Here is a 24,444-nt window from a genome sequence, read left to right on the forward strand (position 1 = left end):
GCTCCTTTATCAAACGGTGTCTGTTCCAACCCCTTCTGTTTGGGAACAGTCCCACTAGAAAAAGCTCCCCTTTCCAGCTTATCCTTTCTGCAGCTGTCACTGAGCTGCTCATTGCTCATGAAGTTACCGGCACCTGTGTCTCCCGATGCAATCTAGAGGCTCCCACTGTTTATTTCAATGTAAATATTTTTTTTGTTGAGAAACAAAAGAGGCTGGAAAAAGGGAGGTTATGGGAATATCCAGGATGAGATAAGGAATCTGAGGCAGAAAAGAACACACCAATTACCTCAGCTCACACGCTCATCTGCCAGATGAAACCAGTTTTACCGGCTGTTGCCCAAAGGCAAAACACCACAGGGCTTCTGATGTCATGTTGGCCTTTGGTTATGAGCCCGGGTAAATGGGTACCTGGCAGAGAGAGAGAAAGGGCTGTGCTGCTTAATGCCAGCTTCATCTATTTATGTTCCTCTAGCATCAATTAAAAATATCTCTGTCTCATTCTGCCTGCCTGCCTGCCTGCCTGCTACTGTGGTATTTGTTTTCTTTCCCTAGCACTGCAGATTGCCTTGCCTTACAGTTTACAACAGTGAGAGCTGGCACTTGCCTCTGGCAGGGCAGAGGATGAGAAACCATTTCACTTTTCCTCCACTCTGTCTTCGTGCGGAGCCGCAAAGGTGTTTGATGTGCTGGTTTTTGTGAAGGGGTGATGTACAAGGCCAGGGCTGCTGTTAATTTGCAGTGCCTCAATAGCATTAGCTTTTTCCTTAGGATTTAAATTGAATTGGTGGCATTGCTGGGACAATATAGTGCTGTAGATCTGAAGTGTGTTCTGTGTATTTGTCTTTTTTTTTCTTTATTATATTTACCTTCTTTTTCTTCCTCTTTTTTTGGCCTTTTTTATATCACCAAGACCCAGTGAAGCAGATTTTATGTTGCAATAATTCTGCATGTTTTGGTTATAAATATCCCAAAGCAAAGTTAAGGGTTTTTTCATATAACTATCAAAGCAAGTGTCTGCTTCAGCCCAAATTGAAAAGGACGTTTTACATATAAAAGTTCATCAGTGGGTGGTAAACAGCTTCTGTCCTAGTACATATTGTAAATATTCTGCTGCAGCACAGACCGACAGCTTTGGTGAAACTGGTAGTATCTGACCTAGACGCAACAGTTCCCTGTGCTAGTTGCTATACCTGGAACTTAACCAGGGTCTGAGCACCCAAGAAATCCCAGGATAATCAAGTCTTTCGCCCATAGCAATATAAAAGATGCTTCCAGCCTCCAGTTTCTCCTTGCATTCCTAGCTGTCTCTTTGGGAGCAAATAATGCCACAAAGTAATTTAAAAACAGAGGAGGTAAAAATCAGTAACTTCAGCAGTAGCAGCACAGACAGTTTCCTCCATCACAATCTCCCATCTAGATTTTCCAAGCAGACTTGCAATTTCAGTGGTTGCCTTGGCTGGTGCCCAGCATGATAAGCCTGAAAGCAGCCAGGCTGTCTGACAGCAAATGCGCAATGATTTTGAAAAATCAGGGTTCTTCAAGAGTTCTCAAGTTGATAATCAAAAACTACTAAATATTTCTCATTTTTCTTCTTCCTTGGAGTTGCACACCCTCAGAACGGCAAATGCTTCGTGATCTGAAGCCAACACAACAGCATTGGTATATCACTGGCTTGCAACAACATCTATTTGAAGGGATGTTTTAAAGCAGTCTGCAGTGCTGGAAGGCGGCTTTTTCTGTACTGCTTCTAGCTAGGACGTGCTGATCTGAGCACTCGGCAGCATAATTTATTTATTAGGACTTCATACCAATTTTTTTCCCCATTGACACAGGATTAAAATTAAACATCCCTAACTGCACAAGATGAAAGTATAGCTTAGCTCATTCAGGTACATCCGTATTAGATCCATGTGTAAGCGATTACTCCCCGCTAGCTGGATCTTGCTTTCGTGTACAAGCAGAACTCCCCCGAGACGACTCACCCGAGTCAGATGTTTAGCTGAACCCTGACTGTGCCCAGACGTGGCAGCAACTGGAACAGACCAGGGCAAACCTATAGCTGCCATTGATACTAAGGGGGCTGTCGTTAGGGCTGAGATCCTTGGGAATGCATTGATTCCTTGGCCCCATAATTTCACCTGCCAAGCACAGTGCTGCACAAACATGCAGTGAAGCTCAGTAAGTCACCTCTTCAGGAGCTGCTGGAGACAAGATGCATTCCCAAGTCATGCAGCTGCCTGGCTGTTAAGTGCTGGAGGCACAAGACAGCCACCATCACCAGGGCCTGTGGTCACTTGGGCTGACTCCACTTCACTTTAAGACTTTGCCCATACCAGTTACCAAGTCGGAGGCTAAGAGAAATGGTGGTACCTTGCAGTGGTCTCATCTCTTGATGCTGCCTCTCCCAGAGACAGCTCAGGCAGACAGAAAATGTCTGGCTGAGTGTCCTGCTGCCAGTGCACAGCAACACCTCACAGGGGGGCATTGTGGGAAGCCAAAATGCTAAGAGCAGCCTTTGAGATCCACGGGACCCAAGAGAGGGAAAGGAAAAGCATTCCCCACCAAAGGTCCATTTTCAGGGAGGCAGTGCGGGCTGCTTTGGGTACTGGGAAAAGATCAGGTGCATGCAAAAACCCAGCTGGCAGGGAAGGCATCAGATGCAGAGGAAAAGGTCTCTCTTCATCCAGCCACTGCCATGGGGACCCAGTTGACCCCCTGAAAAACCCTGCTGGGCCAGACCCCACTCCTGCAAGCAGGCCACATTCTGACTTTCCATCATTAAAGTTTCTCCTGCTCCACCAAGCACTTTTATCCCAATGTCTGGGCTGACAGGCATGCGTTTGGGGTTCCAACAGGACTGATGGGGAAAAAGGACTCCAGAAGATACCACCAGCTTTTCAGGGAAGGGGTTTGCCTGCACATCTTCTTCCCTTAGGGTGTCTGCTGCCCTTGCACCTGAGGGAAGAGTGGTGGGAAGTCATCACCCACCCTGGCCATGGGGCAAGGGGCCTGCTGGTCCTTTGCTGGTGGATGTGCTAGAGAGAAGTCCAAGTCAGGAAGCCAGTTTGGTAGTTTGTGGCATACTAGGAGCATGCATGGTGCAGACTTGCTTGAACTGAGTGGACTCTGTAAGGGCCTTGTCAGGGATGCAAAGGGTTTTTTCAGAAGAAAAGTGCTGCCTATGGGGTCCCTAAGCTTTGCAAAGCATGGAAGTGAGCACAGTGCTCTTAAAGGAGTGGGATGGACTGTGGTGGGATGGACTACTACGCCAGCGCAGATACGGGCTTCCAGGGAAAACAGCCCCTAGTGTTATCCAAAAGCCGAATGTTTCTCTGGGAAGGATCATGAAGGAGAAATGAAATATACCTGGAATATGATTGCTAGAAATATCACTGAATGCACAACTTGTCGCCTTTTACATCAGCTACTTTCAAACACAACCTCATTGTGCAAGGTCTGCTTTGTCCTTCAGACTGCCGAGTGTTCCTCATTTTGTGATAAGCAACATGTCTATTACTTTGTCCATTGCTCCCTGTGCATACATTACGTGGTGACATATGATGTGGTGATGACACTGACACCACCCGTTGATTGCCCAAGGTTTGAAAAGGTGGCCTGGAATGGAAACTATTGTCACAAAGACCTTCACACATGGGTGGGTTGGTTGGTTGGTGATTACAGACTATGAAGGGAGGAGAGAGTAGAGCTTGGGCAGTTTTGCTGCAAACACTGTGGTCCAAAGTTATGCTGTAGATGTTAGGATGTCCTTATTCATGGAGATTAAAGCACACAATAGGAGAAGCTGCCATGTTAGCAATGCTTGCAGAAGCATAACATATATGAAAGTACTTCCAGTGCTTCCATCTCCCCAGAAGTAAACAGAAATTAAAATGTACTCTAAGTTTGCACACACAGAATCATTAACTTTGTATAGTTAGGGACTAGAGAGAGGGAGGGAAGGGGGATTTTTGGTAGGATTTTTTTCTTTTTTTTTTTTTATTTTGCCCTGGGCAAAATTTTCAACATTAACTAATTAATGTTTATAAAGCACTTTGCATATATAGTGCCTTTCATCAGGGGATCTCCAAGCATTAGATTATATTATCTTGAAGGCCCCAGGCCTGTGCATACTAGCCCAATAAAGTATTAGCCTTATAAACTTTAGTAATTCACTTTGGGTTTTTTCCTGGGGTTTTTTTTTTTTTGGTTGGGTTTTTAATCTTCCCTCTTCTGAAAATGTGCCGAGCATTTTGGCTGTGTATGTAAAAAGGTGGTAAAAAGCATGGTGTCAGCCAGAATGACCATATGAAAACTCAGGCTCCATAATGAACTTCTCAAATCCTCTAGTTGCCAGAACTGGGGAGCAGCAACTGTGCCAAACTAAAATTCAACTATTCAAGTAGAGGCCAGGAGGAGGCATCATCACTGGTGTGGGAAGCAGCTCTGACATTTACTCTGGTAATGACGGCGGGGATAAGCAAAAAAGGGGAAGAAAGGGAGACCTCTGATCTCTAGCAGCATCAGGAGACAAACCCCTTGCTATGGCTTGGGGGCGAGCTGGTGGCTCTTCTGTATTGCATTAAGTTTCTGTTACTGGTGGCTGGAGGCTGGGAAGGCAAGGATGGGCATGAAAACAGCTACATTTAGCCCATCTGGAGTGTCTCCATTGCTGCCAGCCTCCTGGGCAGAGGCAGGAGGTAGAGTACCCCAAAGCCACGCCAACAGTAGTGAATCTCCCATGTGCTAAATCTGAAAAGCCTGCTTGGGTGTGGGCTCAGTGGATGACTCAAACAATTACTTAACAATAGCTGCTTTCGTGAGCTGGCAGGGATGAAGCCAGGTTCACAATGGAAAAAATGTGTGGGCATCTCGGCTTTAGCAAAACACATGGGGAGCAGACTTGCTGCTGCATGCAGGAACTACCAACAGAGAAAGCAAGGCCTTGGGGAGCAGAAACTTGACAGGGACAAGGCAAAGGATGTCTTTGCCCTTACTTGCACATCTTACAGGTGGAATTCCCCCAGCTGAATTTAGCTGGATAAGGGCTGCTACTCTGAGGGAAAGACTGAGCAGCAAATCCAGGCTTTTGAAGAGTCAGCGGTATTCAGAACTCCAGAACAGGGCCATCCCTTGTGAGGCCATCTTGTCCAGACTAAAGTGCTCTTTCATAAGTGAAAGTTCACAGCAAGGATGAGAAATCCTTTCAAAGGAGAGGAGAGTTCAGCAGGGTGATGGCACGTGTAGCTACAACCAGACAGGTACTTCTTCATAGAAACAACCTGATAGCTCTTCAGAGCCTGCACACACTGAAGAACTTTATGGGGAGCTTGGAGCAGGTGAAAGTGCTTGCTTGCTGCTTGTGGACTGACATTCCAAATCTCAAAATATCCACTCTGCATGTGACTCCCAAGAGAGAGACAGCTGGGAGAAGTGTGCAAGGGGGTTGTGGGGAATGACTCTCCAGATGGGTTGTGGGCAGCATCTGGACATGGAAAAACATATCAGGAAACCTAGCAAGTAGGAATCACTCACCAGGTTTGCAATATGGATAAGAACCTGGTACGCTAAGCCTTGCACCCTGCACTGTGCACTCCTGGTCCTGAGGAAGAGTGGGAACTCCACAGAGATCTGGAGGGTGCTCACTGTGTTGACCTAGAGCAGCCTTCAGATGGAGATGCAACTGTAGCAGAGCTCTTGCTGGCAGGGAGCAGACAGAGACATCTTTGTCATGTTCACATGCTTTATCCCTGGAGCCAGAGCTATGGGACAGCAGGAGGCCCAAGTCCTGGGTTGGCAGATGTCCTAGGAAGCATGGCCCACACAGGTTGCTCTGTTGTTGCAAACAAGAGAGGGCTGTGAGGGCCAGCTGTACATTGAGAGTGAGGAGAGAGTGAACTTTCCTCCTCTGGAGACACCACAGTGCAGAGAGTTGGCCTGGGAGCAGCCAAAGGTCCCATCACCTTGCTCCAACCAACAGAGTGGGCTGATGTACTCTATGTGATTGCAGTGAGCATTGAGAGGCACTTCTGGTTTTTTGTCTCCCCTTCAGGCAGCCGTAGTTATAAAGAGCTCCAGTGGTGCTCTTCTCCAGGCATTGCTGTGTGTGCTGGACGCATTTTGCTCTCCCAGCTTCTCCAGTGCTTTATGCACTGTGTTTGACCCCTGCTGGCAAGTGTGTATTTATACTGGCAAATGAGTCCATCTACAGATAAAGGGCCTCTAATGAAGCAAGCAGGCACGGTTAGGAAGGGTCGCTGTCATGAACTGTCTATGTACACGTTACTCTCACCTCTTCTTTGATGCAGACACTTCACTTACAGGTCAGGCTAATATGTCTGGTCCTTCAGGCCAGGATACTCCCACACTTGATATGCAGCAGGAGGGAGTGCTTGGTGTTACTGGTATCACCTCCAACCTAGGGCAAGCATGGATTAATCCACACTCGTCGACAGGGAGCAAGGCATATTTTCCCTTTCACTGAACTCAGGAAGCAGACGTTGCTGCACCAGGCCCTGGGGAGCCCAGAGCCGGGCATGACGACTCACAGGTAATCACAGATGGGCTGTGAGTCATTCCTGCCCTGAAAACCGACCAGCTTCTGCTCATCAGCTACCATTGCAAGAGCTGCAGCTCCTGTTAGATGTGAGTGGTTTCGCTGCCTGCTGGTTGCTGTCCATCCATTTGGAAGTCACCTGTACTCCTCTTCCACAGGTGGGTGGTACGAGTGCTTTGGAGCAAAATATGATGCTTGGCTTTGAAGGAGAAAGGCTGTGAGGTTTACTCATTGCACAGCCGCAGCTCCACCCATCACCAAAGCAGGTGCACTGCCAACTGCAGTCTTCAGCCTCAGCAGATCTGGGAGAACTGGGGCTCTTTGGTTGCTCTACCCATTTGCATGCAATTCCCTCTAACTCCCGAATCCTCTCCCTGCGACAGGTAATTTGCCTACCCAACAGGAGCTCAGGAAGAGTCATGCAGCCTGGGATTTCCCCACATTTCACACCAATGAGTCCTGACTGATGCCAGTTGAGATGTAAGAGCAACAAGGAGGCAACACACAAGGATGAGAGCGGCTTCTGCTGAAACAGAAGAGATGTTGGTCCAGCACAGGGAAGCAACACTACCATGCTGGGCTTGGGTACACCATCTCATGGTGCTGTGTAGCTAGTCATCTAGGGAGTCCTCTCCCATGGAGGTCATGCTGCTCCTTTGGTGGGGACAGCTGTAGCTGAGCAGTTGCAGCATGGCCAAAGAGCTTGCAAGGACCAACACTGAGGCGCTGGCAGTAGCTGAGGGACTCCAGAGGGAGACAAGAAAGGACTTGCAGCAAAGCTGACTCTGCAAGGCCGAGTTGGGCAACTGCAGTTTAGATCAGTTATAGATCTAGAGGCCCTCAAGTGAGGCAGGAGACAGAGGAAGCTTCCCTCTCCTGCCAGCACATCCATATTTGGAGCTGTGGGTGAAGGCTGCTCCCTGCCTAGGGGCTCAGGAGCCAACAAATTGGGCCACTTAGTCTAGTACAGAGAACGTTTGCCACAGCACTCTTCTCAGGTTTTGGGGGGGTTTTGGGTAGCTTTGGGGGAGGAGGCATTGATTTGTACCCCCAGATAAAAAAGTTTCAGCTCTGTCTTAAAGCAAGCTCCAGCACAGTAAACAATTCATGTCCCTCCAGAACAGGTGTTGCAGGCAACTCTCCCTACCTTGGGCAGTGCTGAGCTGGTTTTATGGCCCTGGCTAGGTACATCTTTGGACTATTCAAAGTTCCATCTCTCTCTTGTTAAAGTCTGAGGACTAAATAGAGATGCCTCTTCCTCACCGCCTATCCATAGGGAGGAGAATAACCCTGGTGCAAGCAGCTGTTGTTCCCCACTGCGGCAAGATGGGCCCTGGGGCTCAGGCACCCTTCCAGGCAGTTCATCAGAGATATGAGGGACCAGCAGCGATGCCCCACAGTGGGGGAGACAACTGCAACAAAGCAGGCTTAGGGGATTTGGAGGGCATGATGACCATCTCAGGCTCCAGCACAGGGAGGATGGATTTATAAGCATGTGTATGCCTGAACTCCAGCCCACCAACAATCTCTCCCCAAGGGAGGGCATACAGCTTCCCCATGAGCATTGAAAACACAGAGGGAAATACCCTTCAGAAACTGCCCAGATTTCATACTTGGAATTCAGACCACCAGTCTTGTGATTCCTGGAGATCTGATTCATGCTTTTTGAACGTGTGGGTTTGGCAATCCTGTGCTTACACTTACAGCCATTTCCCAACCCCTTATTTTCCCCAGAGGTGTTCTTACTTTTCCCTTTTTTACTCTTGTACACATGAAATAAACTGCTTGGGGGTTAGGGGGGTTGTTACTGATAGCAAAACTCATCTATTAAATTCACAGTGAATTGCTCACTAAATAACAGCAAAAAAAATCCCCCACAGTTTTATAGTCTAAACTAACCACAGCAGGTTGGAGCAACTCCTCACGGCTTTTGCTTTGCCTTGGGGCAGGACATACTGGGCGAGGGTTTTTCTCCCCAAGGAGCAGCAGGAAAATGCTGTCCCACCACTGCAGCCATGCTGGGGGTGGCACACAAGCCCTGTACCATCCTGGTGGACGTGACCTGTCTGTCCCCACATGTTTTTGTGGGAAAGGTGAGCTCCTGCCCCACTCCAGCTGCTCTAGGGAGGGAGGTCTGGGTACATGCAGGCACGTAAGCCCCTAGGAGAGCATCCAAGGGCTTTTCCTGGGGTCATGAAAATAGGATGGTTTTGTTCTGGGATATTTAATGTGAGAGTTTTGGACCCACATTAATTTGGACCAGCAAAAATCCCATTTTTTCCTCCCACATATACTTTTTGTGCAGTCCTAGAAAGGACTGTATCTTTATCACTGTAGATATCAACCAGGGGCATAAGTAATACCTCAGCTCAAAGAAACAGTATTAATTATCCAAACCCTGTGCTAAGCTCCATTTGTATTCCCTCAGACAGCCTGCTGCTGCCACAATGGAAGGCAAAACCATGAACCCATGGGAGTGGAGACTGTCTTCCATTTTCTCTGAGAGCTCCCTGTCCATCTGAAGATAGAGCAGAATCAGAAAGCAAAAGGGTGAGGGAGAGGGTTTGCAAAGTGCCACCCCCAAAGTGGCCCCACACACTCGGAGGTGTTACAAGATGTGACCTTTCAGTCGGTTTAGGATTCACAGCTAATTTCAGGAAAAGGCTTTGTTGTGGTAAATCTTAGGAAGGTATAATATAGTGCTGTCCTTGGTCTACATTGCCTCAAGCAATGGGCCATGGACATCCACAGAGGATGGCCCATTGGGAAAGGGAACTACCAAAAGCTAGGCGGAGGGAAATCCCCAGTGCAGAGTTTCAGCTGCTGAGAAGTGAGTGTTTCCTTCTCGTGGCAGTCTCTGTGATGCCACAGAAGCCTAACACCAGCAAGTTTTTATTGGCATCACAGTAAAGCCCAACTTGAACAAGACATCTGAAACAGCTTAATAGCCTAAAAGCACTGCAGCTGCCTGGGACAGCCTGCCTTCTTTCTGCAGGAGGTGAATATAGGAATCTAGGGAAGGAAAACTGCTCCACCCCAGCCATCCTTCCCTGGGGGAAAGGGAACCTGCCTCTCTGATACCTTGGGAAGGCGGAAACGACAGCAGACTTTTGCAGCCAGCACTCCTCAAGGCTTTCGAGAAGTTAACATTCAAGGTTTGGAAGCTCTCAAGATCGCAAGTACAACAGGACTAACTTTGCCTACTATTAACAAAGATAATGGAAGAGAAAGTAACTGAGCCCTATTTTAGCCCTGTTGAAATTGACTTAATGTCTCAACATGCCCACAGGGACCCCCCAAGTGCCCACAATTCCTGCCTGGACAACAGCTTTGCGATAAATCTTTGTAAGCTACCAGCCTGAATAAGGGGCAGCTGAGGAGTTGCTTGTGCAGGAGGTGTCTCCTATGGAAGACAATCAAAGCAGCACGCCTGAAGAAGGCTGAGAAGGAATGGTAGTTATCCAAGGGAAACAAATTATTTGAGGGATGAGAAGGAGAATCAGAGCAGCCATGGAAGCTGAAGAGGAAGGCAGGCTTTTGGGCAGAGCAGATGTGCCCAACAGCTGTGAAAGACTAAGGTGGAAGAACCTGGTCTGGGTGTTGCTGCTCTGTGAGCATTTCACTTGGGTTTCGCCTGAGCACAGAAGTTAAAGCCAGGCTGCAGGATGCCTGGATGAAGCAGACAGTTCTCTCCCAGTTCAGAATTCATAGAATGAGCATAATGGAGTAGAGGGGCTGAATCACTTTCCTTAATCTTCTGACCACACTGCTTTTGACGCGGCCCAGGACACAGTTGGTTTTCCAGGCTGCAAGTACGTGTTGCCTGCTCGTGCCCAGCCTCTCATCCACCAGCACCCCCAAGTCCTTCTCAGCAGGGCTGCTCTCAGTGACTTCTCCCAGTCTGTACTCATGTCTGGGGTTACCCTTACCCAGGTGCAGCACTTGCACTTGCTCTTGTTAAACCTCATGAGATTCCCCTGTGCCTACTTCTTGAGCGTGTCCAGGTGTGGACAGCATCCCATCCTTCAGGTGTGCCAAACGCACCACTCAGCTTGGTGTCATCTGCAAACTTGCTGAAGGTGCACTCGATCCTTCTGTCTGTGTCAATAATGAAGATATTAAATAACACCGGTCCCAATACAGACCCCTAAGGGACACCACTTGTCACTGATGTCCTTCAGGGTTCTGAGCCATTGACCACTATCCTCCGGATATGACCATCCTCTTATCCATCTAACAGTCCATCCATCAAATCCATCTCTCTCTAATTTAGAGAGAAGGACGTTGTAGGATACCATGTCAAAGGCTTTACACAAATCCAGTTAGATGGTATCTGTGGCCCTTCCCTTGTCCACTGATGTAGTCACTCCATCACAGAAGGCCACTGGGTTGGTCAGGCAGGACTTGCCCTTGGGGGAAGCTGTGCTGGCTGTCCCGAATCACCTCTCTGTCCTCCATGTGCCTTAGTACAGCTTCTGAGAGGATCTGTTCCATGATCTTCCCAGGCACGGAGATGAGGCTGACAGGTCGGTAGTTCCCAGGGTCCTCCATTCTACCCTTTCTAAAGATGAGTACAATGTTTCCCTTTTTCCAGTCACCTGGGACTTCAGGTGAATGGCATGAGTTTTCAAATATCATGGAGAGTGGCTTGACAACTACATCAGCCAATTCCCTCAGGACTCTGGGATGCATCTCATTGAGTCCCACAGACTTATGTACATTCAAGTTCCTCAGGTGGTCATGCTTATACAGTGGGAAACACTTTGCTCCTTATCCTGCTGTCTATCCTCTTGAGAGATGTAGAAGAGAGGTTGCCATTGAAGACTGAAGCCAAAGAATTGTTGAGTATCTCAGCCTTTTCCTCACCTGCTGTCACCACTATCCCAGCATTGTTTATTAGTGGGAGTACACCTTCTTATACCTTCAAAACATCATTCCCAGGGCTTAAAACCCTGAGAAAGGGCAGTGGCAAGGGAGACCAGCAAGGGAAGGCAGGCAGTGCTACAGCAGGATTGTGCAAGGCACGGGCAGGGGGGCAGGATGCAAAACTAAGGCAGCTGCGGGGCTAAAGAAGAGGTGGGAAGCAGATTCAACACCGCAGAAAACAGGTGGAGGGGACAAGAGCGGGGAAGAGGAGCTGGGCCACTGCATTTCGGGCAGTCGTGCCTGGGGATGTTTGTTCAAAGAGCCAGGGAGTGTTTGTGCCACATCCCGATGTGAGGAACTCGGGCCCCTGACGTATTGTTTACTGCCTACAATGCAGACTGGCTTCTCAAGGAGACCTCCTCAATGAGGGACGTGCCTGAGGAGGCTGGTGCCATGTCAGATCAAGGAGCACCCAGAGAACCAGCCGGTTGGTTCAGCGAGGCCTCAAAGCCCCCACATCCAGGCCTCCCAGCCGCCCTCTGGCCGAAAGCCGCCGGCCGCCAGCCCAGCGCAGCGAGGGCAGGGCCTTCCCCACGGGCAGGGCCTTCCCCAGGGGCTGGGCCGCGCTGGGCAGGCCCGGCGGCCCTGGGGCAGCAGGGCGGTGCTGGCTCCTGTGGGCGCAGAGCCAAGCAGGAGCTTTCTCAAGGCTGCCTCCGCCAACCCTTCGGGCTGGGTCCCTGCGCAGGAGCTGCGGGCGGGTCAGCGCCAGCTCCCGCCACCCATCGCCCCGTGCCACCCACCCTGCCCTGCTTCGACTTCTGCCATGTGGCAGGTGCCGCCCAAGGCGGGTGACAGCTAAGCAGGAATTTTAAATCTCTTCTTCCTCCCTTCTTTAAATCACCCATGTGTTTCTGGGGGAGGGAAAAAAATCACCAAAAGAGGCAGCACCCTAACCCTTCCACTCTGCGAGGGCTGCGTGGCACCTCCCTGCCTTTCTTCCCTCGGGAATGCTGCACCTGGGGTCAGCTCGGCTTCCCTGCTCCCAAGCGTGGCTCAGGACTGCAGAAAGTTGAGTCTGTTATGGAGAAAAAGCCTGAAAAGGCCTGAAAAGGCAGACGTCTAGCTCAGGAGGTGGAGGAGCCTCACCCAGGTACAGGGAGGTCTGGAAGAGTCGGGTCCCTGCGAAGTTTTCATCCCCAGAAAATTTTTACTTGATCAGGACTACAGAGAAAAAAAAACAAAAGAAAGAAAAATAAGGCTCCTGACTCACTCTCTTCCCAAGACTGCCCTAGCCCAGGGCATTTTCCCTGCCTTGGGAAGTGTTGCAAAATTTGAGCTTGCCCTGGAGGTATCTCTCACTAATTACTGGATATCCTGGTTTTGTGTAAGGACATAGGCAGAACCTTCCCACAGGTTCTTCTTTACCGCATGGGAAAAAAAACTCGAAACGCTGATTTCTGTTTCAGCATCCCCAGCAGACTGCTGTGAAGGGCTGATTGTACACTTGAGGGGATCTTTTTCTGGAGCCATCCTCCCCAGCTCTGGGGCATCACTCACCACCAGTTTCTAAGAAGTGTGGAATTTCAAAGGCAGAAACAAGCTTACTTTTAATATTTGCCCTCTGTACCTGAAGTTTGGGTCACTTTCAATTTTTTTTCCCCTGTAATAAAGAAGGCTAAAGCTTTCAAATTAGAAGCAAAGACAGAGCTGTGTGAGATGAGGCCTCTTTGAGTTCGCACCACCCGCCAGCTGGTCTGCAAAGGGCTAAGGAATGGGCTGGTGAAAGGCAGGGTGCAGAAAATTACACACCTGGCCCTGACAAAAGGTAGCACAAGCCTGATTACCACCTCAGCTTGATGCAAGGCAAATGCTCACATGGGCTATAAGCCTCCAACTGTGGTTTATTCACATCAGTGGAGGAAAACTGCTTCATCTACGAGATGTTGAGTAGCCCACACTGGATCTGCACATCTCCTGGTATGTCTAATGTAGCTACACATCTTCTGCTTATTCCAGCCTCTTCTTTCAGTGTCAGGCAACTGACTCCCATGGACAGCATGTAGCCCCCATCCCACACTGGCTCAGTTCTGTGCTGGTGATAGTCCTTGCCACTCCTTCAAAGCAGATGAGGTGATAAGAGAGGTGTTTTCCAAATTTTAAGAGACATGAAGTTAAAAATGAAAATTGCATTGAGCAGGAAGCAACAATATAAGGATTTCTTCCTCAGTAAGTCTGCTTCATTAAATACACAGCCTGCCTACACATACTCACCGACTTTGTTTCTAGAAAGTTCCCTTTCTGTCTTTTCTCTAAAAGAAAGCCTCTGCCAGAAAGCATGTGAATGTATCACTGAAGCTCCTGAAGAGAGGAGCGAGCTCTGTTTTCGATCCTCTGTATGCATCCTCCTTTTCCTACCCTTCTTAAGACTTCCCGCTGATCAGCTTTTCAAGGGAGTCTTTATTCTCTGCCCAATTTTGCACAAAGGTATCAAAGGATTTTAACACATTAAAACTTGAAACCTCTTAAAGAAAGAAGATAATTTATCTCCTTCCTCCCTCTCTCCTTGTTGCTGGAGTTTCACACCTGGGAGCTGTTATAACTCAGTCTTTACATAAAGTAGAGTTATTTCTTTTTAAAAGTTACTCAGCCATCCTTATACACACGGAGTACATGTATATTCACACGTAATTACTTGAAAAAGATACTTCCATCCTCCCTTCCAGCTTCTAAGAACAGAAATAAGAAACACCTTAAAATAAGTGTAAATAATAAACCCCGTCACGCTGAACACTTCAAAGTGGAAGAGCAAATATCTCAAGAAGCTTGGGGAACTACATGTAATTATGAATTAGTTCTCAAAAACAGATACAGATGATCTGTCAGATAATTTTTCATTTCAAATAGATTTAAAAATACTATTCCCTGTGATCTGGTAGAGACAGTAACTGCTTACTGATAAGTGCAGAGCAGTTATCAAGCAAAACCTGTGGAGCGGGAGCATGGCATGCTGAGCTGCTGAGATGGACTTTTTGCCTGAGCAGTATCTATGCAGAAGACCCCCACCTTTGCTCCCTCCCACCAGGGCACAGCCCCAGGGAAGGTAGTCTTTCAGTGGCACTACAAATGGGCAGACCTCTGGTGAAACACATACTGGTCAGCCTCTGGGGCCTCAGCGTGGGTCCTGGCACCACTCAGTGTCCACCTGAATCCCACAAAACAGGCTCTGTACCCTTGGCCACTTCTGAGACAGACACAGGCTGACAGTGAGACACGTGGAAGGGCTGTGGGACTGTGATATGGGGTTGGGGAAGAGAATGGATGGCCATGTCTGATAGGGTGTCCAGCAGGAACTTTGGACGGCTCTGCCAGGGAAACATCCCTTGGAAGATCTGCTAGAAGGACCTTGTAGAAAGTCTTCCACTGAAGTAGGACTTAGTGGTAGAAGTCTTAGCCACCATGAAACACCAACTTCCTGCAAGGACCTTCCCAGCACAGAAAGTAGCAGCCTCAGGGCTGTGAGCTGACCTGTGCCACCATCTCCTTCCACTCCAGAAAAACCATGCAAATCCAGGATGAAAACCCTCCTTTTCCTCCCTCCTTTGCAGCAAAAACCCTTTCAAAACCAGGCTCCCCTGAGGGAAACTGTGAAGAAGGGGATCATGAGGAGAGACTGGGTAGCAAAGTTATCAGCTAACATGCCAGAATATCTACAGAGAGCAGGCAATGAGTGAGCAGCTCATGCCTGTAATAGAAGAGGAAAGAAGAGGCCGTAGGAACAAGGACTGATATATCTGGAAGGAAAAGATGATGTTTATTGCTTATTCCTTCAGTGTTACAAAGCCAGAAGGGGTGCTTGTCTAGGTTACAGAAGGCCTGCACCAAGTGAAACACTGGCATTGTGGCCTGCAGACAAGCAGCCTTTGTATCCAATGGGGGTGGGACAAGCCACTGACACGGTAATGAGCCCAGAACCCAAACTGGCAAAACAGACAGCTCCGGTGTGCTGTGCTCTGCAGCCTTGATACTCAACTTTGCACCCCTCAAAGGAGTAAAGCCTTCACTACAGACTGTAGTTATTTCCAGAGCTACAGCCGTGGGACTTGGGATAACAGTGGCTGCATCCCGCTTTCAGAGCACGTGTAGACACCGTGTGCTACATGCACAGGGAAGAGTGTGAAGCGCTTGGCCTCAGAAACCCAGCAGCCCTCATCTGAAAAGCTGCTGGGAACAAGCCTGTTTCACCAAGTCCAATCACTTGGACTGTCTGCCCCTTCAGGACATCCTCACTTGCTTTAGTCTTTCTCTCTTCACACCAGTGATTACAAATGAAGAGGAAAGCAAAGAACAGAGCAAAGAGATGAACCTGGAGAACAGCTGACAGCACTTTTGCTCAGCACAGTGCACTCACATGGCAGGACACAGGTGCCTACAAAGAGAGGGGGCCTAGAACAACTTGATGCAAACAGTAGCCTTAAGCTACTCGTGTCAAAGTGTCCAAGAGAGTGCAATGGCTTTGAGGAATCATCCAGCAATGTCTCACAGTCCCCTGCTACCTTCCTCATTAAACCTCGAACAAAGCTGCAGGGTGTGTTAGTGCATTCCAGCTAGGCTTTCCCAAGGGGAGAAGGGAAAAGCTGAAGTCAAAGATAGTGCAAAGGGCTGGATTCAGTGCTAAGACTTGAAAATGGCAATAAAAGGAAAAAGCAGCAGTTGGAGGAGGAACAGTGCAGGCCCATTTTTGTCACCAAGTAACTCATAAAATTTGGCATAGAATGCTGCTGAGATAGTAGTAAAGAGCAAGCAGTAACAGCTTCCCCCCCCATCTGTATATACCCTTTTCTCTAAAGGTTGAGCACTTCAGTGGCAGGGATAGTTGCCCAGCCAGCTCAGTCTATCAGAAACAGCCACTAGGGTAGCAGGCCAGCTGGAAAGCAGGAAGTGCCTGAAGCAAGCTTTGGAGCCCTCCCAGCACTGGTGGCACAGAGGGTTGGTTCCCCTAGGTTCCCAAGCTTGAACACGAGCATACTGAGAACTAAAAGGCAAGGGAGCATGATAGCAGGTTTTGTCCTCATCACCTTATGACTGGAATTTTAGTATTCCCATAAAGGGCAGGAGGAGTGGGGAAAAGCATAGAAATGAACCCCTGGTGATCTCTCCTTTAACTCCTGAGGTGGCTGAGCAAAGCCCAGGTATGTCCTAAATGCCACTTTAGAGGACACTTTTCTCAGAAACAAAGCTGAGCTCAAATAGGAGGCAGGATGAACCCTTGGCAGGGAGACAAGTATTTTCAGTTTTTGCACCAAGGACAAAGCTGTCCCTGCCTGAAATTAGGCCTAAAGACCTGCTGAAAAACCTTTCTGAAACATCTGCTACTCCTTACAGTGCAAAATTTTTGAATTTGAGGGGTCTTTTGGGAGTGGGGTAGGTATGGACATGACACACGGGGCAAGAGGCAGCACACAGGGAGAATCTACTGGTGAGAGAACTTGCTCTGGCAGCAATAAAACCATGTGATCTGCATCATAGGCAGGCCATAAAAACACCTGAATCATCCATCATCCTTTAGATGTATCTATTTATCAATTATTTTCTCCACCTTATTTCACTTCATTATCACGTTGGCTGAAAGAAGCAAAAGAGGCAGGCCAATATGCAGAGGCTCTTTGTGGTTCTCCAGCCTGCACTTAATTAACTGTGAGTTGCTTTAAAAATAATTTAGGACAGTGCTTCCACAGCACATTGCTGAAGTCTGACACAGTTCATGCTTTCGCTTCCCAGAACATGTGCAAAGCTCTCACCTGTGCCCAGCTGTTAACAAAAATCCCACAACCCAGTCTCTGTGCTGACTGAGAGGAGGAAATCAGACATGAGAGGTTGCTTCTTCTCCCTGCCCACCCCTCCCCTTTCCAGCAATCCTTTGCTCTGTCACCTACTTCTGTTTAAAACCACTTCAGACAGAGATGTTCTTAGTTAATATGTCACATGAGGAAACTGTGCCAGCTCCTGCAATGGGCAGACAGCTGGGGCTCGCTCTTGGAGTCACACCATTAGTCATGGTGCTGACAGCTTCAGATGCTGAACTTCTCACGTAAGGAAACAAAGTTACCGATTTATTATTTTTAATAAAATAATTGCTTTAATGCAGTATTTAAAATAATCTTTAACATCTGATCAATAAGATACAGTACACAAATATGGAAAATGCTGCACTTTACATAAAAAGTAAAGCTAAGCATTTAATTATACAAAACAATTTTGCCCGATGCCATCAATATCTTGCAAACTATAGTCAAAGTACTGCTTTTCTTTAATATATATATATATATGCTATATATACATATATAAATAATTTACAGCATTCATTTACTAGATTTGTTTACTACTGTTCCAACAAAAACCAACATAACCGATTCACAGCTTAGTGAATTTGGTAACCATCTGCAGAGGTTCTGACAGCGGAGGATGTGTGAATAGTTGCTTCAAGTTTTGAAGCAGCATGCCAAGTAACCATGGGAAGCTTGTTCTTTCAAAGAAAAAAAAATTCAGCAGGAAGCCATTCAATAGTTGGTTAGAGCACGGTGCTAATAATGTTCTGTGTTTGATCCCTGTGCAGGCCGTTCACTTAAGAGTTGGACTTGATGATCCTGGGAGGGTCCCTTCCAACTCAGGATATTCTGTGATTCCGTGAATGCAATCAGGGCCTTTCCCACCAGTCCTGGGAAACAGCCATGCTATACAGTGCTGTGTCATGGAAGGCAACATGTTTGGAGGCTGGGGAGAAGGGTAACCCAGACGGTTTTCCTTCTACCACAAAGCAGTCTTTACCAGCAAGTAGACAATCTTTGTTCTAACAGTCTTTATAACCCAGAGTCCTCCTCCTCACTGAATGGAAACAAAGCAACTGTCTAAATACTTTTTATCTGAGAAGTTTCCCTGTTACACCACATTAAAGTTTTAAATCAATATTCTAAAGCAGTGAATCCTGTGCTTTGCAAACAATGTTCCTCTCCAAGGAGTCTTCAGCTCCAGAGTTACAATGCATCTCAACTTTTCTCTTTTTTTTTAGTCAGAACAGGTTGTTTCTGTTAATATCTTTCCACATCTATGCTCAAGTTCAATGCTATTTTTTGTAACTACAGAAAAATAAACTGTTTCTTCTGTTTACCCTCCCTTTTTAGGATCTTTCACTCCTTGTATTTTTAGTAACTCCAAATTTTCCACGAGCATCCAAGTATGCCCTAACTACACTGTGTGGTGTACTTCAATCACAAGAATGACTGATTTGTCCTCCTTCCCCCAGTCACTTTCTCAGAGGAAAGGCTGAGGGCAATTGAGACAAAGTGTGGGGTAGAAAGGACCCCTCATTCGTTTTGCTTGCTACTTTGATCTCCACAAATAAGCATCCAGTAGTAATTCTAGACCCAGAAAACCTAAGAAGATGTTGAGTCAGACAGGCATGTCTACTGACTGCTGGTTCATGATTAAAGACAGTTGCCATGCTATACTGTGCCATTATAGTGATACTTGTTTCCCTAAAGAAGGTTGAATTGGAAGGTGGCACTTCCAATGTGGCACACATAGAACAGATGTTGCAGACTCTGGAGTACTGAAGCAAGTGACATACATAAACTAGGGACACTCATCAAGCCCTCAGAGCTTGTAAGACAGTTAAATGCAAGCAGGTAGGTGCTTATGTGTGCAGCTCAGTGTTTTCACTGGTTTACAGACTGATTTAAGCCAAATATTATTAAAAACCTTACAGGTGCTAAGTTAGGTATTTAATAAAAATGTTTATCTGTAAACAAGAGTTATCCTTACAACGGATCATTTTCCAGAAACTGGAATTTCAAGACAGTGCAACAATGCTTCAGTGTTTTCTTTGGCAGTAGACAGCAAGGTGAAATGCAAGATTCAAATCACTTCAGAAGAGCACGGTACAAGTATAGAGAATGCTTCATCTCCTTCTCTTGTTCCATGCAGAATATCAAGTCCCTGAGACAGACACGGGTTACTCTTGGACAGAGCATCTGCTTCGTAAGGCTAAAACCTGATGAACCCGGAGCAATTCTATTGCCATTCAAACCCTAAATGGGGGAGAGAGGAAGAAAAAAACCCATCAGAAACATTAGAATTTCATGTAAATACAAGTTTTAACTAAACTGGTTGGATTATACTGCCTACTTGTATAAAACTAGCCCATTGATGTTCAGCTTTCCATGTTGAAAATCAGCAGTCCAAAAGTCCTTTCACATTAGATACTGAGAAAGACAAAGCAAGCACTTGCCAGCTGATGGTTTGTTTCAGTCAAAGCAATCACAAAGTTATTTCTTTCTTTAAAATTATATTAATATGGTAAGATAAATAACTGCCACTTCACTGAAGTCTGCTAAACAGACTTGCACTGAGAAAGGACACGCCATCTCTGAAGAAGGTACTAGCACAGTACCTATGTGGAGCCCCAGGTTGTGCACAGCTCTTACTACCACCTGCTCCAGAGGTTTCCATCTCTTCATGAAGAAAACCATCACTGAGAGTGCACCCTAGCTCTGGAACATGGTCAGGAGAAACTCTCATCCTGGCCATCATCTGTGCTCTGCCCTTTAAGGGAGCAACAATTACTCAGTGAAAGCATCCAGATATTCAGAGCACTGTATCTGAGCCTATCCATCTCAGTCAGCTGCCTTGCTTGGTTATGAAAATACAGTTGGTAGGAGATGATGATGTTCAGTAGTTTTACATTCAAGCTCCTGGAACAAGCAACCCCCATGCTTTCCAAAATGCCCCAAGATTTATTATTAGGGGTGGGGAAGAGGAAGATTACCATGAGCTGCACAATAGACTGGCTACTTATCTTGGAGCCAATCTGTGCTGCACAGCCAGTCTCTTATCACTACTGGAGGGTTCTTGGTAATGAATGTAATTTGTACAAATACGAGTGCTCAGTCTCTGTAACTTCAGCAAGGCAATGCCTGCCAGCATCAACACCACTTGGAGATGGTGTTGCTTGGATGCAGTGTTAACTATATCAATTCTTACCCTAAATCTCTCTGCAAGACTTCAGCAAAATGACTTTGCCCACTTTGCTTAGAGAAATCTGTATAAACCCCCCCCATTTATTAGAAATTAATACCAGTACTGGACTACATATAGCAGTGAATGCTACTGTTGTTAGGATGGAAGCACTGAAATTTATTAAAAATAGATTTACCGGAGAGCACACGCTAGCCACAGAAACCCAGAGCACATTGCAGAAATGGAAGCTGTATTTTTTACAAGCAGCACGCAGGGTATTCAGCACCATTTCATTTGCTTTACAGTCAATACTATTAAACACTATGAAATGCCATCATTTGAAACTTTCAGTTTGTTAAATGGCTTGGAACAAATTTGTGCGTGGGGAAGACTGCTGGCCACATTGCACAGAGGGCACTGCTGTCCTGGTAAGACACAAAAGGGTCACAGTTCAAGTTTGTCATATGACAACCCTGAAGGATCCAGGGAAAAGATAGCTCTGCAATGCAGCTGCCAGCACGGGTTGAAAAGGAGGTCAGTCCAACAGGATGCAGCAGAAGGCCCGAGGCAATGTTATAAATGAAACAAACCCCAAGGGTTTTCAGCAACCCAACAGCAATGTCCTTTATAATTCAAAGAACTTTATTGAGGTGAAAGTATTTTCTCTCTAAATAAGTCATTAGACTAGAAGTCTTACCTTTAAAAAGACACCAAACAAAGCCACCTCAATCCTGTTCACTCTTACAAAAAGGAGACAGACGGCACAAATCCCCCAGCCTGCTTTGGAAGCTGTTGTAGCTGCAAGATGCTACAACAGGGCAGAAGCACCAAGCTGCCTGCATTTGAGACAGAGTTATGGATTTGTTTATTCTTAAATTCTTACCCATCATGCCCAGTGCAGAGACATAAAGCGATATTATGCTGTAATACCACATCCGAAGCCAAAGCTTATCCAGGGCCCTTGTTTGCTAAGACAGCCAGTTCACAGTTCTAAGTTTCCCACAGCATCACTCTGCCTTATCAAAGCTGCTGGGTACAGCATTTCAGGGGCCAGGAGCTCTTCAACAACCAACAGCTGCTAGCACAAGTTAAAGGAAAGGGTCCTTCTCTCAAAGTACATGATGGTTTAAAATTAAAGAAGCCAACAGACAGCCTAGGTCATTCCAGTCCAGACAGGGACCATGTTGGGGAACCCACTTTTAAGTAAATTTATACAGTGCTGAGCACTATCTCCTTTTAGCTACTGCCTTCCACAGTTGTATTGAAACACTGTTTTTTCATGGTTTTGTTTTAGAATTTGGACCAAGCAGTGGCCCAAGATCTGCATAACCCAAAGAACCATCACAGGCACCTCTGGTAATGTCCAAGACTTTACTTAAGAAATGCCCAGCTCTGAGCTCTCAAGTTGACACAAGGACACTTTAGGGGAGGGTCCTCTGCTGCTCCACTTGAGCAAATTCCTATTGGGCAGGAGCTCGACCTTGTCTGGCCCTAGGCAACATCCTCTCCTTTAGATCTCACATACCCCTTCCTCAAAAGCACAAAGCTTTTGAGACCTGAAAAACACCAGCCCACTCCTTGCTCCCCAACATCTCTATTCTATTCCTCCCATTTGGGCAGCAACCACTTGTGTCTTGCTGTTTTGGGGGATTCTTCACTGCTAGTCTTCAGCATACCCCAAGACAGCTTTGTCTATTTCGAGGGGAAGTGAAAAGTGCTGCTTTTCAACCAGGTCACAGCCAAGTACAAAGATAAGCAAATAGAAAATCCATCTTAGTAGAATCAATGCTAGCAAAGGGTACCGCAACCAGCCTGCATCCCCCTTCTGCAACATCTAATTACTAGTGCTCTAACTAGCAACTTCTTTTTTTCTCTTTTTTTTTTGTTACACTATAGTTCCTGCCTTTCACTGAACCCTCACCACCCTGCCTTCCTTCCAAAAGGGAAATGACACAGAGACATGCAGCCCAGGAGGGCCGACTACCAGTGCAGATTCTGCCTGCAGATTCAGCTGACAGACCCTATTTGTAAGCCAGGTAAGGCACTGCAGCAGTGTAACTCTGCACCACTGTAAACCCCCCTTCCCAGTACTGAGACCACCAGCTAGCTTAAAACCAGCCCCAGGAGGTCACAACGGCAGCAGAGCTGCTTTTGAACTATCCTCAGAACTGAGCCCCATCAGCAACTTTTCCACAGCACAGTGTCACCCTTAGAGCCTTTTATGCACACCTGACAGAGATCAATTACACTCACTGATCTTGGCAGCAGAACACATTGTGGAGCTCCTGCTGTAGTCCCAAGCTGGTGAGCAGCCAGTTTTTTCCAGAGGTTGCTCTGAAAACCTGTTTTAAGATCTCTAGAGCTCTCTCCAGTGGCTGGATGGAGAATTAAATACCAACTCTCTGAAAACGCAAGAGTGAAGTTAATACAGACGCACAATTACCACCTTGCTTCTAGTCTGCAAGGTATCTGGAGCATGGCATCTGCAAGTCTGGATCATGGATACTGACAAGGATTTCAAAACTGCTCAGAGCTATTCTACAGGCTCTGACATAAAGCTCAGAGAGGTCTGCAGACACCTTCCTCCCCACCAAGTTCCTGTCAGGTTCAGGGAGCTGTTCCTGGTGGAGTACATGCTCCCTTCCCAAATTCAATGACTTCACACCAACCAAAATTCAAAATTTTAAACTCTTGGGAGGGAGGCACTTTAAGGGAGAAAAGTGTTCAGTCAAGTGTTAAAAGTCAAGCCAAGAGTTCTCATTTCAATTTCTGGTGTGGCATAAACATATCACAGTCCCAGAGCCAGCCAAGATCCCAAGAGAGGGAACTGTTACTGCAGCTCTGCTGAACATTATAAAAATACCACCAGCAGGAAGAAGCAAAGTCATGAGACACTTTTGAATGACATCTCCAAACAATGAAAAATGACAGCTGTGTGCAGCAGAGATGCTGTTGAAAGGTGGTAAGAGCACCTAGTGAACTGAAGCAAAAGCATCCAGGTTCAACCCCCATCTCTGTCACGTGTGGTCACACTGAGGTCACTGAGACCTAGTGTATGCTGTACTTGGTTTCCCAGCTGTAGAACAGAACACCTTCCTGTCTCATAAGAGGAAACAAGGGTTAAAAAACCATTAACACATTGTTTTCAAGCACTTACTGAGTCTCCCCCAGCAGCCAGGGGGAAAGGAATAGACCCTGTCAAAATTGTGACATTTTTGCTCGTACAAACAAGTGCCTAATCTAGGCCAGAGAAAACAAAGTGAAAGAAGTTGATAGTAGTTTGGTGACAAGCCAGCCTACTGATGCTGCCTATTCTAACAAACCTCGGTCTGACAGAAATACTCCCACATTTACAACACTAAAATATTACATGACTCAATATTTATATGATTATTTTTTTTAAATTAAGTCGGTTGTGGTAGGTTGGGGTCTGGGGATTTTATTTTATTTTTTAACCTTATAGACCATTAGAGTAGCTCAAGCCAATGGCTGAAAGACTCAGATCTCTATATCCAGGCTGCTTCTTGTGCAGCTGAAAACAAATGTGTATTTATGATGTTATCTGCAGCCTAGAAAAAAGCCTCACAAAGCTGTCAGATCTGTATAATAGAAAACTCCATTCAACTACCAATTTTTCTTCAGATTTCACTGCAACATTCCTACAAGTCCTTTCAGATGTAGGCAACAACATGTTTTACATATTGAAACAAATTACTGTGAATGCAATGTCAGTTTATTCACTATTATGCCCAAGATTCATGTATGCATGTCACTTCGTATGGGTACATCAGATGCTTAATCTGTACCTGGAGGTAATGAATACTATACAAATATGTCATGTTAGTTAATAGACAATTATTAAGCTGAAATTTTCTGGCTCTTTGCCACAGCATTTTAAGCAATGTATTGTCAACTAAATTATAAATCTCTTGACCCTTCACATGTCATCAACATTTGTGCGTTACCAATATGTTCAGCCTAAAGCTACAATGCAATTAGTCATTTAAATTGCA

The 24,444-nt window shown here is 46.5% G+C and overlaps 1 protein-coding gene across 4 annotated transcripts in view; it reads right to left on the reverse strand.

Moving 5' to 3' along the window:
• Positions 1–18,012: 18,012 nt before the first annotated feature.
• The window catches only part of TAF4B (TATA-box binding protein associated factor 4b), a 93,093-nt gene continuing 86,661 nt past the window's right edge, over positions 18,013–24,444 (reverse strand). For all 4 annotated transcript variants that reach the window (XM_042029452.1, XM_042029460.1, XM_042029442.1 and 1 more), the window contains one exon: positions 18,013–19,503. In XM_042029452.1, coding sequence (XP_041885386.1) covers positions 19,336–19,503 — 168 coding nt within the window. In that variant the 3' untranslated portion in view covers positions 18,013–19,335. The remainder of the gene's footprint in view (positions 19,504–24,444) is intronic.

The sequence above is a fragment of the Corvus kubaryi genome, unplaced genomic scaffold (assembly GCF_017639235.1).
Source record: "Corvus kubaryi isolate FWS band 111438036 unplaced genomic scaffold, C.kubaryi_AGA036_p1.0 132, whole genome shotgun sequence".
Taxonomy (NCBI): Eukaryota; Metazoa; Chordata; class Aves; order Passeriformes; family Corvidae; genus Corvus; species Corvus kubaryi.